Source organism: Pempheris klunzingeri, chromosome 24 (assembly GCF_042242105.1).
Source record: "Pempheris klunzingeri isolate RE-2024b chromosome 24, fPemKlu1.hap1, whole genome shotgun sequence".
NCBI classification, from domain to species: domain Eukaryota; kingdom Metazoa; phylum Chordata; class Actinopteri; order Acropomatiformes; family Pempheridae; genus Pempheris; species Pempheris klunzingeri.
The window spans coordinates 7308779-7321238 of NC_092035.1; the positions used below are offsets into that span (position 1 = coordinate 7308779).

A 12460-nucleotide genomic window follows, 5' to 3' on the forward strand; every position below is an offset into this window, starting at 1 on the left:
TCCCCACCAGAGAGGTTGTCTGACAGAGACGTAAAGTGGTGAAAATATTCTTAATATAACGTACACGGCCTTTTTGACTTAAATCCACTTTCCTGCTGCTCCGCCCACAGCAGCGCATCGCTTAGCCTTTGTCTGTGCCGGGACTCCTGCTTCCCCAAACTGGGGGCGTGTTGAATGATATATATATATTTGAGATAATTCACTGACTAAGGACAAATACTTCATGCACCCCGACTTCAAAAAATTCAAACCATCCCTTTAAGAAGCAAGGCTGTCAAAGTGGTGCTACTGTTCCTTCCGATCATTTCAGCAGGTTTCAGTGTTACAGTACAGTGGAAGAAAAAACAATGAATGGATTATTATTGAATCATATTATTATACAACAGCAACCAAATTAAACTGTATGACATTAATGTGCACCCACTGAAACAGCAGGCATCCGCTGCCTTTAAAGCCTTTAATTGAAAGTACGGCGGAAGATCACTGATGAACAGCACGTGTGTTGTATTGCTGACTGAAACTCACATAAGCAGTGCTGGGGTCTCAGATCCGACTGGTTTATTACCGTTAACTCCTGAAATGATCGTCCGTTGAACCCCAGACAGCACCCTATTCATCCTGCTGGCACTGACAGAGCTGTGTGAGCGTGGAGCAGCACGGCTGCAGCCACGGCTTCCACATCACGTTGCTACTCGACAGCTGGCTCTCCACGGGCTTCACTGACCTCTGATGCATCTCCACAGCCTCCTCCATTACAGCCAGGATGGAGTGAAAGGCCGGCTCGGTGTCAGGAGTCAGCGGCGTGGTCTCCGATGGGTCCCTCGAGAGATCAAAGAGTAGTGGAGGATCATGGTGGGTCACATAGTCTGAAGTGCAGAAGCAGACCTGTGTGCTGAAGCAGCTGGTCTCGTTCTCTGGGTTGAAGTTTGGTGTGAAGTAAAAGGCCTTCCACACTGAGCTGCCTGCAGAACAATGACAAAAACCACTAAATGAATGTAATTTGGTCACTTTGCCATGTAGACGAGCTGTCATCTTTACTGAGCCTCAGCTCACTGTCACCCTGACAGCAAGCACAGCTGGAAGAAGCACATGGCGAGGAAGCTCAAGCTGCAGTCATTGCTGGTGTGTTTAAAGATGTTCTGACACCTGAGATTTGAGAGTGAGCTGCTCAGAGCATGCTTCTGTCTCAGAGCGCTTGAATTCACAGTGACATATAGCTTTGATTGCCGCTCTATTACTATAAAAATGGAACCTCTGACATGATGGATTAGCTATCGGCAAGTGAATTTTCACGGAAATGAACTGAAACTAACAGCTACCAGGAGAGGGAAAACTACAATCCTAATGCACGTTTTGGACAAAAGATAAATGTAGTACACTCTCAAATAAAAGATATTCATCCAGGCCTTGAATAATAGCCAGCACATATAAGGTTTGTCCATACCAAAGGGACAAAGACACTTTCTTTCCTTAACCTGGTATTAAGCAGAAGCACAATAAAATCCTTCCAGCAGCACAAAAAGCCTCAACCCTCTCTTCCTTTGTCATCGTTTTACTACTGGCAAAGTAGACAATAATACAAATACAGCTAATGGACTAACCTGGTGGCATAATACAGGGATGTGCACAGGAAGTGAATTCACGACAGAACACGGATAACTGCATGTGACTGAGTGACTGTTTGGACTTACTGTTTCGAGGCAGCCATCTGACTGCATTCAAGTAGGCGTTGCAGTAATGGAACAGAAACTCGTGGTTAGACCTTACAACTGTGCCCTGAAGCAAATCCATGAGGTCGTGACCATCTATGTCCCTGCAGGCCAAAGGGCAGGAATCAAAGGTAAATCATCTCTATGACACAAACACATCCAGCTGCTCATTACTGCGAATCACAATGCTGACGAAACCCTTGGATCAAAGCCTCTGGATTACCTTAATACTCCCGTCTTTGTTAGCAAAGATCTCCTGTGCTCAGATGCTGGATCTCACTCTCTTTGAGCCCAGATGGTCACTCAGAGCCCCCACCACTGCCTCTCTTTTACATATGACCTACATTTTAGGCTTCATTTGTTTTGACCGTCGTATGGAAGGAGTGCTGTGCAGCCTCACCTGTCCTGTGGGACTGACGCTCCGCTCAGGTGCACCACTGTAGGAAACAGGTCCATGTTGCTAGTGAGCTCGTCCACCTGTCTGCCACCGGGGATTGTCCCCGGCCAACGCAGAATTCCAGGGACTCGGATCCCTCCTTCCCAATTCGTGGACTTGCCTCCTGCTCAGAGGAAAGAAAAGAACACAAAGTCATGTATCTGAACTGGTAGCCATGTCTCAGCATGTCTCGTCTCCAAATGGAGCTAGGTTGGCTGCTAAAGGAACAACTTGCTTCTTAAGGAATAGCCACTTGCAGAGATAAAAGACCATAGAAGACAATGGCTGCCTTACAAAACTCTTTGAATCAGGTTTGTGGAGTTCACACAGTGAGCCTTTGTCTGGCAGGGAGTCTTAGATCTCTGACTTCTGCTGACTCTCTCAGGACACGCTAGTTCACCACCAGTCTGACGTGTGAATACAATAAATATCATTATTTTGATTCAAATCTTTTTTCATTATCTAGACTTTTAGCCCCATTACAGAGAGCGTCATCATTAAAGTTATTACAATCCATCCAGAATGAAACATGAAGGTCTGCACGAGATTTCAATCAAACCAGTAGTTCTTGACACACTGGCACTCCTACGCCACTGGTGGCCTTAAAGCGCTGTGACTGAATAATCAGACTCAAAATTACTTGTAAGATGGGTAGTTTCAAAAGTTTTGTTGTAGCTGACAGCTTGTAAGGAATGGTGTTAGGTAGTATGACATTTGAGTTTTCTCCTCTGAGAAATATTTCAGTCCCTGCTAGGAATTTTGACCTTCTAAATTACAGGTATATTCACATTTATTGAATACAAAGTTTGATTTCTGGGCGAAAACAGCATTTTTATTTTATTTCTGGGCCTGTGTGTACCCATTGTGAGTATCTTTGTCTGTTTTAATGGAGCCAGGCTGGCACATAAATTCACATGTTAAATACATGTTTGTCCATGACCTGTCCCTCACAACAGGCAGTACATATACTGTAAACCTTTGGCACTCATTCGGTCTGCAACAGCGCATCGCATGAGCAAAGCCACATGGTTAAATCGTTGACATTTCAGCATCAAACCCTACAGACATTCCTGTTTCTCATTGTACTGTACCTTTATATATTCCATTCCATCCTCTGTGAACCTCCCCTGTGGCAGAGATTTCCTCTAGATGAGCCCCCTGGTCTGAAGTCACATAAACCAAGGTGTTTTCTCTCAGTTTGAGTCTGTCCAGAGTCTGCATGATCTGACCTGAGAAGAGACACAATGTGCACAAGTGTTTGGACACATTTGCTCTTGTTGTCTGTGCTTCAACACATTGAAACAGATTTTTTTTTTCTTCATTTAAAAAAAAAGAATCTGCCTTACAATACTCACATATAGTAAAGAGTTACTGGCAACTGTAATTGTTCCTCCTGTAGAGGAGCAGGCTGTAGGTGATCCTCTTCACTTCCACTTGTTAACATAGTCTTTTTATTTATACTCTAGAGTAGAGTATACTGTACTGACTGTATGACCATCTATAGTAAATGTAATGATATTATGATCCCATTATTACTTGGCTACTGCTAAAAGCAATACAATTCTGTGTGTGTTACTTTTGCTACTTTTACAATGTGGTATAATAATACCACAGTATTATCATATACTTTATTTGTATGGCACATTTTGCATAATAATATTTTGATCCACTCAGGGATTCCCACCTGGATTTTGGCAGCGGGACAGTAAGAGAAGACTCACTGGGATCATTAGCATCGAGAGTTTGATTTCCACCCCGTAACATGTCTGGAACAAAAACATCCCAGCTAAAGTGATTCTAACTCTCCCCTCCACCCTGTATCATATTCACATTCAGGAGGAGATTGTAATAGATAGCAGCTGATAGCAGCTATTGAGTTGCAAAGAGCCTGGGGCCAACTGGAAATTAGGTGCAACACCCACCAGGAACTGTTGGTGTTCACAGTGCTGTTTGTGTCACAGACAAACAGCACCATCAAGGCCACGAACCCAAAAATGCTCCGACACACATATTTCACAGCACTGAACGGTAGTTCGACACAACCATCAAGGCTTGGTGGGTTTTGTTGTTTTTCCTCAAGGCTACATTTGCCCATTACAAAGAGTGAAAAGAAAGCCATGAGGAGAACAAACGAAGAAAAACATTGACTTTTTCACACCTCATGTTCACGTAAAAGACATAAATAGATTCTTTTGGCCATAACTCCCTTCGGTTATGATGATATTTATTCATCGTCTTTCTGCAGTAACGGAGGTCTGGATCCACGGGTTCACAACTGCCGCAAAAGTCCAACAGCCAATGAACAATCAGACTACCAGAGAAATCTAAGCTCCTTCATGCTACACACACGCAGAGAATCAGATTAGAATAAATATATACTTATTTATATACAGCCATACCAATCCAGGTTAATCCACGGTTTGATTCCACTGATCAAATAAAAGCCTAAAACGTCCATAACTGACCACTGCAGGCACAACTGCAGTAAAATGGGAGGTAACAGTGAACCAGGGAGACAGTTTGGGTTGTGGTGGAACAAGCTGAAACTCTGAGGTAACAGGTGAACGTGTTAGCATTTTTCCACATCATTAGACACACCGGTGTTCATTAGGAGTTGTGTTTCTGTCCACCTGATGAATGTTAGTCCAATATTCACTCTCCTTTTGGCCTGCATGGTAAAATATCTGGACCGTTAGCTGCTAAATGCTCCACTGTGTTCACCAGCATGTTCATATGAGTGTCAGGCAGGTAGAGTACAGTGGGTCACCCCCACCATCATGAAGTGCTTCCAGATTAAAAGTTTCTAGGTAAAAACAAACAATGGAAGAAAAGGAAGTAACAATTCTCCCATTCAGGAAGCAGAAAACAATTATTACCCTCCCCGTTTGCGCTGACACAATATTCCACAAGCTAAAATAATTGGAGTAATCACACATTCATTAGGAAAACAGCCCCCCACATTCAGTCCTTTGTGCGTTCTTGTCATGCAGAGGCTGTCCTTGAGGCTGAGCAGTAATTAGAGCAGAGAGAAGGTGGCCTATTTCAAATTATTTCAACAAAACTTTCTAATAATGAAGGATTAGCTGCTGATATTTCATGATCTTACATAAGAAAATGATTCAGTACATTTGCTGGAAAATTCATGTGATCAGAGATGGGCAGTATTTCAAACAAATATATTTAAAATGCATGTTCAATTACGAAATACAGATTTTGTCATTTGTGTTTTGCTGTACAGAATGATATTTGTAACAAAATATATTGAGGGCTTGTATTTGTGTATTTGAAATATATCAGGCTATCGAAGTTTGTTTCTGTTATTTTGTGTTTTGAAGGGTTAGGTCGGATCAAGACTAACGCTTACAAAGTAACTAACTCACTAGACTAACTCACACAAAGTCACATGTTCTGCGAGGTCAAATGATTTTTTATCAAATTTTTGTTGAAGGACTCTGGTGGTGGTTTCAAAATACCACAGTTCTTGAGGGGATCTTTAATTGTGGTTTTCAAACAGTGCAACATTTACAGTATGTGTAGCCAAGCTAGAAAGTACACACACAATTGGGAAAGGGGCAGAAACCCACTGGAATACCACATTAGGTTACTTTGTCCTCTTTTTATGACACGGTGTTGCTGAATACTCGATTCTAACAGGTAAAGGGTGTCGGTGAAGATGGCTAGGCAGCAGTGTGTCAGGATCATATTCTCTTCCTGAACAAGTTGAAGAAAAACAGTTACAGCCACTATGAAATGCCCTTGCCCTTCAAAGTTAGACCTTTCCTACCTGACAATAAACAGCTCACCATTGTTAGGCTTACCCACCTCAAAAGGAAAATGTTAAAGGATGAGAGGCACAAGGAAGATTATGTTAAGTTGATGGACAAGGTCATTGAGAAGGAAGATGCACAAAAGGATGAAGATGATGAAAGGGAAGGAGACATTCCTCATACTGGCGTTTCTCGTTCTATGAAGCTGGATAAACTGTGTGTGGTAAATGGTAAATGCTCTGTATTTGTAGAGCTCCTTTCTAGTCACTTCAACTAAGAGCTTTTACATGACATCCTCATTCACACATCATTCATACAGGAATCGAAGTTGGAGGAGACCGTTCTTTCACACACATTCACACACGGAGGCTGCTTCAGGAGCAAGTGGGGGTTCAGTATCTTGCCCAAGGACACTTCAACATGTTCGCCCACAGGAGCTGGGGATCAAACCAGCGACCTTCTGACTGTTATGATTGTTCCGCTAATTACAAGGATGCCAGTTTGAATGATCATCTTCTCCCAGGGCCTCCTGGGACTTAATGAACAATCTAACTGGTGTCCTTTTGTGATTTCAGCAGCAGCCACTGACGTGCAGTATTGAGAAGATGTCTCATCAGTTCCCTTTGTGTGAGGCTGACCTAAACTAGCTACGCTTCCTTTGGAAGAAAGGAGACTACATGCTGCTCCAAACACTCACTAGAGCGCTACGTGGATTAATCTGCCCCAGAAAATAGTCCCCAACAAATGCACTATTTCCTCCTGCTTGGGTCGCATTTGATGGAAAACCTCAGTGAGTTGCTATTTGTTTTTTTTTAAATGATACTATATCTATGAGGTGTTTTAAAGATGAATGTCTTCAGTAGGAACCAATGAGTGGTACTGAGACAGACTAACACATCACGTCTTTTCATGGGATTTGTAGATGATCGCAGACCAACCCTTTAAATAAAGCAGACTGCTCACCTACCTACACTCCAGTCCACCTCATGGACGGCATCTCCATAGATGCCATGACGGCTCGTTCCCCTAAACGCTGCCGAGGCAAACATGGCCGTGTGCACTTGGAGGAAAGAGAGAAACAGCAGGAAAGGCCTCGCTGAGTTCCTGCAGAAACAGAACGTTTCACAGTTCCATCATCAACATTAAAATCAATATAGTGGAATAAAGAATGTGACGTCAGATCAAACACAATTCACTGCAGCCTTTTCTTGTTTCTAATTGCATGTTCTCCAGCGTAGCATTAGGAAGATGATCATTTAACATCGATGTACCTCTCCATGAAGCCCACTGCCTCATGAGTCATCCTCTGCGTCAGGTTTTCAGATGTGAACGGCTGCTCCACAATTCTGTGGTCCCTCATGAGAACACAATTGAAGTATGGGATAATCATGACAAATCCTACTATCAGAGCCGTTACCATGACCACCAGAAGCAGCACACTCAGAAACAGCCCTTTGCAGATGGGGATGATGCCACTGTAGTGGAGTAAGACCGCAGTGACCAAGACAAGGCCCAGTGTCCTATAAGGTAAATGTCTATAGAACTGGAACACAGTTCCGTGTGCAGGCTGGCAGTCTCGCAAGTTCGTCAAGGGGATACCAAAGAAATAGTTAAAGCCGTGGATGCTGGGGTGGTGGCAGTGGTCGCCACTGCTTTTACAGTTGAGTCCTAGGTGCCATTTTCCTGGGTGACAGAAGAAGTGACAGAAGAAAGAAAATGAAAACCTGAGACTGCAGCAGTCATTAAAAACGCTATTTTGTGTTGAATTTGGAGAAACCACCTGTAATATCAGTTGTGTTGAGCTATTTCAATTATTTCTTGTTTGAGCTGTTCATTGAACACAGCTGGAAGTTTGTACATTTTGCCAATACACCTAATTTGCTATGGGGGTTTAATCATTCAATCATGTAACTGAAAGCTGTGATAGAAAACCTAGTCCTTTCTGAGTAAATGATTTTACAAACTTGAGTGGGATAAAACTAAAAGTTATCAACAAGAACAGCACACAGCACTGTCACATTTTACCTGAACCTAATTCCTGGACAGATTTAGTTTTTCCACATTAAGTGAATGCAGTTAAGTGCAGTCGAAAACCTTTAACACAGAACTAACGTGTAAAATCTGAGAGGATGATCTTGCCATAAGCAGTAAGAGCCACACTGATTGCAGCATACCAATAAGAGCAGTGTCGTAGCCTTGTTGTTTGGCGATCTTGGCAAAGGTAACCTCTTGGCTAGGAAGACCTCCAGATGCTGCATTGAATATAAAGACAAGAGGTCTGTTCTTACCAGCTACACCTGTGGAAAATAAAGGATAAGGAAATCAAACCACTATTATATATCATATATATAGAGAGAGAGGCAAGGGGTGGTCACTCCAAATGTTGATTCAATTTAGATTTTTCTTCTGTTTGCTCACTTTGCATTTTGTAAATCAATAGAAATAAACAATTACATTTTATTATTCTTACTTTACAGCATTCTTCACACGTTTGCACAGTCCTGTATGTATATTTGATCTTCTACAGTCTGTCTGAAGTCAGAATGATACAACTATCTGCATCTTTAATAATCACATGAATAAATAAAAAGGCTTTCTGCAGAACGTGAAGTAAAGAACAGTCTAGTGTGACGGTGTTTGACAACTCTGTTGTGTGTGGACCAACATTAAACACCATGTCAGTCAGTAGAGGTTTTTTGTGTGGTGGCTTTGAACTGGCCTGATCGTATCGGATATCGCCCGGTGAGAAATGCTGCCCTGCTGGGAGTGCAGACGCTCGCTGCAGCGATGTGCTGCGTCAGCTTCACCCCTTCCTGTGCCAGCCGGTCAATATTGGGGGTCCTGCAGATGAAGTCACAGGGAAGATTCAGTCAGACATTCTGAGAGAAGAACGCAGAAACGTGTGATGTAAGAGCAACGTGACGTCCAAATTTACAGCAGGAAGAAAGGATCATTTCGTTCAAATTAAAAGGCCTTGGTATTCAGTTTGACATTTTGCAATACAATCCCCAGGTTTTCAAATCAATACCAAAACATTACTTTTTTTCAAAAGAAAGGGACTTTACATGAAAATAGCCTAAATATTTAAACCTGAATTAATTCAGTTTAGAGCGCACCAGGCTAGAATCACAGCAGGGGCATTCTGTCGGAAATCAATCACTTCCTGACCTCACCCCTGTTCTCCTACATGTCAGCTTGTATGGAAGTGTTAGAACGTGATTTGGTCGACCACAGTGATCAATCACTGTGACGGTCACCAGGGGGCAAATTTTGAGAGAAAGATAGCAATCCACAGAGCAGATCAAGACCAAACTTTTAAATTAAGAGAGATGATTCTGTAATCCCCACTTGAGAAAGATCTAGGCGACAGTGGCAGGAAGACCTCTCCCGTAATAAGAAGAAACCTGAGACAGATACCGGCTCAGGGCGGCTGTCTGTCCACACACCTCAGTGGTAACAGCTCTACAGGCTGCAGCCATCAAAACCACAGCTTGCTCCATTTATGTGAATGACTCTTCCACGTGAAGTGTCTTCCTAAACCACAGCAGTAATACAACAGTCAAAGCACCCAGCCCGACAATATGCCTTCACCTCAGTGTCGTATTGCCATAGCAGCCCAGGTCTCCGATCCCTAGGTCATCCACCATGATCAGGACGAAATTGGGCTGGCTGCTTTCTCGAAGAGACACACAGCTCACCTCCAAGAGCAGCAGCTGCAGAAAGGATGGCGGCCATCTGGACTTCATGCTGTCAGAGCTGATGCACGAGAGGAGAACAGAGCAGTAGTGATCCTACTGCAGGAAATGTGGGTGTTACATGTATTAGACAAGGAGACAGTGATGTTTGTTTGGCCTCTCTCAGGTGCACTAATATGCATCAGCAGGTGATAATCACAGAAGACTGACAGAGGGGCATTATACTGAACTGCCATTTGTCTTCACTTTTCATTTCACCTCACAACATTTATATTCCACAACATTTTGGAGCTAAATATTCTTCTTTCTACTTTTACTGCATTGATTTCACACTTTTCCCAGACTTCAGCTGATCAGACAGAACGGCCTGTATAGATTAATGAGTAGATCACAGGGGTTGATCTTAAATCCGGACGCTCCAGAGGCTCAAAGGTGGCTTTCTTGTAACCTGCTGAATCACTAATGGTCACAGGCCTCAACCTGCAAACATAACCTGGTTACGCTGAAAAGCACTTCCCTCTTTTCCCTGTTGATATTCTCTCTGAGTGATGTCGATTCTCAGCTGAAGGAACATGTTATACTGTACATGCTGACCCCCCCCACGCCGCCCCAAGACTACCCCTGATAGCACAGTGTTCTGTGGCAACATGCCCATACTGTGCTTCTCTCACAGCCCAGACTCATACACACAGGTTACCCACAAGGCCACCTTCCTTACATTGGGGGGGTTGGGTGATTGTTTGTTCATCTTGATAGACTGTCAGGGCAGAGGATTACCCAAAGTCACACCTTCACAGTGCTCATTGTTTCCAACAGGAACCATGAAAAGTTTTAATAATGCAAAATAATTGCAGATTAATTTTCAGTCCATCAACTAATCAATTAAAGTTTCAGCTGTACTTGTATAAACTGTTAAGTGGTTTCATTCAGAATAAAACATCATATTATACACACACACACACACACACACACACACACCTCCAGACTTTGAGCTGGAGATAACTGGACTGGACACATGCTGAGTTTCAGTTTTGTGTGTGTGATCAGGAGTGTGTGACATGCATCACACACACACACACACACACACACACACACACACACACACACACACACACACACACAGTGTAGTGTCGCCAGGTGAAGAAGGAGCCCTGTAACGTCACTCAGGTGTTCTTCTTACCTTCACGTCACCCCCTGCACTGTGTCTTCTAGAAGGGCTGTAGCCTCACAGTCTACGGTGACTGGTGAATATCGCGATAACACCGGTGCGACCCTGCTGCGTCAGTTAGCCGCAATGCAAGGCAGCATTTCCGGTCTGGAGTTTCACAACAAAACTCGATGGGCACTTGGCAGAAATGGAAAGAAATGTTTACAGGTGACATTCAGACTGAAGCCTCAGAGACTGTCCACCAAACTGAGCTGTGTGCTCAGTGAAAAAGTGTCAGTGCAGGAAAGTGCTCAGAATGCTTCATGTGGACGTCACATCGGCCGGCCATTCTGGGGAGCTTAGATTTCATAAGATAAGATAAACTTTATTCATTAAACACCAGAGAAATTCACTTGTTCCAGTAGCTTAGCAGTCAAGAATAAATAAAGTAGTATATAGTATACTACATGCCATTATTCTTCAAACCTGGGCCCACTGCTTTACTTTTTACGTTTTAGATGGTTCCCTGCTCCAACATGCCTGATTCAGATGATCAGCTCATCATCCAGCTCTGCATTCATTTGAATTAGGTGTGCTGGAGCAGGGAAACATCTAAAACATGCAGGACAGACAAACCAACTTGTGTTCACACCTCCGGGCTGTTTAGAGCACGGGGAGAACAAACTCCACACAGAAAGGCTCAAGGTTAAAACCGCAACCCTGCTCACCAGCAGAACCTGGAACCTTGTTGCTGTGAGGCAACAGTGCAAACCACCGTGCTGCTCTTAACAAGAGACATGTAGAACTAAAACAACAACACATCCGAAATAGAAAGCATATACAAGAGCATTTGGAAACAAAATTAAGCATTTCAAAACCACAAATTTCAAAGTTTTACAGAAAGTCCTGCTATCCTTCTACTCTGCTGCATTGCAGAGCATCCTGACAGGAATCATAACCGCCCAGTATTAGAACAGCTCCTTTCTCCCTGCACTGCATAGCCTCTACAACTGGAGGCTCTGCATGAGCAGAGAAAGAAGGACGTTCATCCCTTTGTGGCCCGCCCGGTTGATGTGGCGGTGTTGTTTGGCCTGGCCAATTGCAGCACACACGTGTCTCCATGCAGGTAATGTGCATGTTGACACTGGTCTCCCCACATTGAAGCACAGCTGACTGCTGGTCCCCCGCTGGAAGCTCTCTGGAGTGGCTTTGTATCCACTCACATGGTCGGCATCCATCCCTGACAAACGGCTGCTGTTTTGTCTCTCTTTTGGGGCTCCGCTCTGGCTCTCTGTGGCACCGCGCCACTGACTGTTTGGGCTCTATGGTTTCATGGCAGTTGTTCTGCTCCTTTTTAGCTCTGCGTTGAGCAGTCATGCCGTATGCCAGATTTTATTTACTGTATTAGTTGCCTTACTTATTTCTATTTATTGGTTTGACACTTTGCATCTTGTTACTGATTTTGCTTATTTGCATCGTGTTTATTGTGTTGCATTTCATGATTTGTGTCTGCACCAGCAGTACCTAGCACGTCATGACATTTTTATTAACCCATGTCTCTGTTGGGACAGGTGCTGTGGGCCGAGGGCGGCAGTCCAATTCCCTGGATCCCTTCATTTGTGGTTCCTTCCCCTTTTTGGGCCCTTCCTGAGTGCTCGATTTAATCTCTAGAATAAAATTTGATGTTGACATTTTAGTTTTGTTGT

The 12460-nt window shown here is 43.5% G+C and overlaps 1 protein-coding gene across 1 annotated transcript; it reads right to left on the reverse strand.

Annotated features, from left to right (window-relative positions):
- Positions 1-443: 443 nt before the first annotated feature.
- sts (steroid sulfatase (microsomal), isozyme S) lies at positions 444-9686 on the reverse strand. Its single transcript, XM_070855644.1, has 9 exons — positions 9504-9686; positions 8632-8753; positions 8087-8209; positions 7184-7595; positions 6880-7016; positions 3237-3374; positions 2110-2269; positions 1692-1813; positions 444-962 (listed from the first exon to the last, which is right to left on the reverse strand). Exons 1-9 carry the CDS (start codon positions 9656-9658, stop codon positions 610-612), a joined length of 1722 nt encoding a protein of 573 aa, XP_070711745.1. The 5' UTR covers positions 9659-9686; the 3' UTR covers positions 444-609.
- Between the last annotated feature and the right edge of the window lie 2774 nt (positions 9687-12460).

Bases quoted from the DNA above. Each gene is read 5' to 3' on its own strand.
- sts (XM_070855644.1), bottom strand. From the start codon at position 9,658: ATGAAGTCCAGATGGCCGCCATCCTTTCTGCAGCTGCTGCTCTTGGAG. The intron at 7,017-7,183 runs GTACATCGATGT...CTGTTTCTGCAG, and splicing joins GCAGTGGGCTTCATGGAGAG to GAACTCAGCGAGGCCTTTCC. The intron at 963-1,691 runs GTAAGTCCAAAC...ATTGTTCTGCAG, and splicing joins CAGATGGCTGCCTCGAAACA to GCAGCTCAGTGTGGAAGGCC.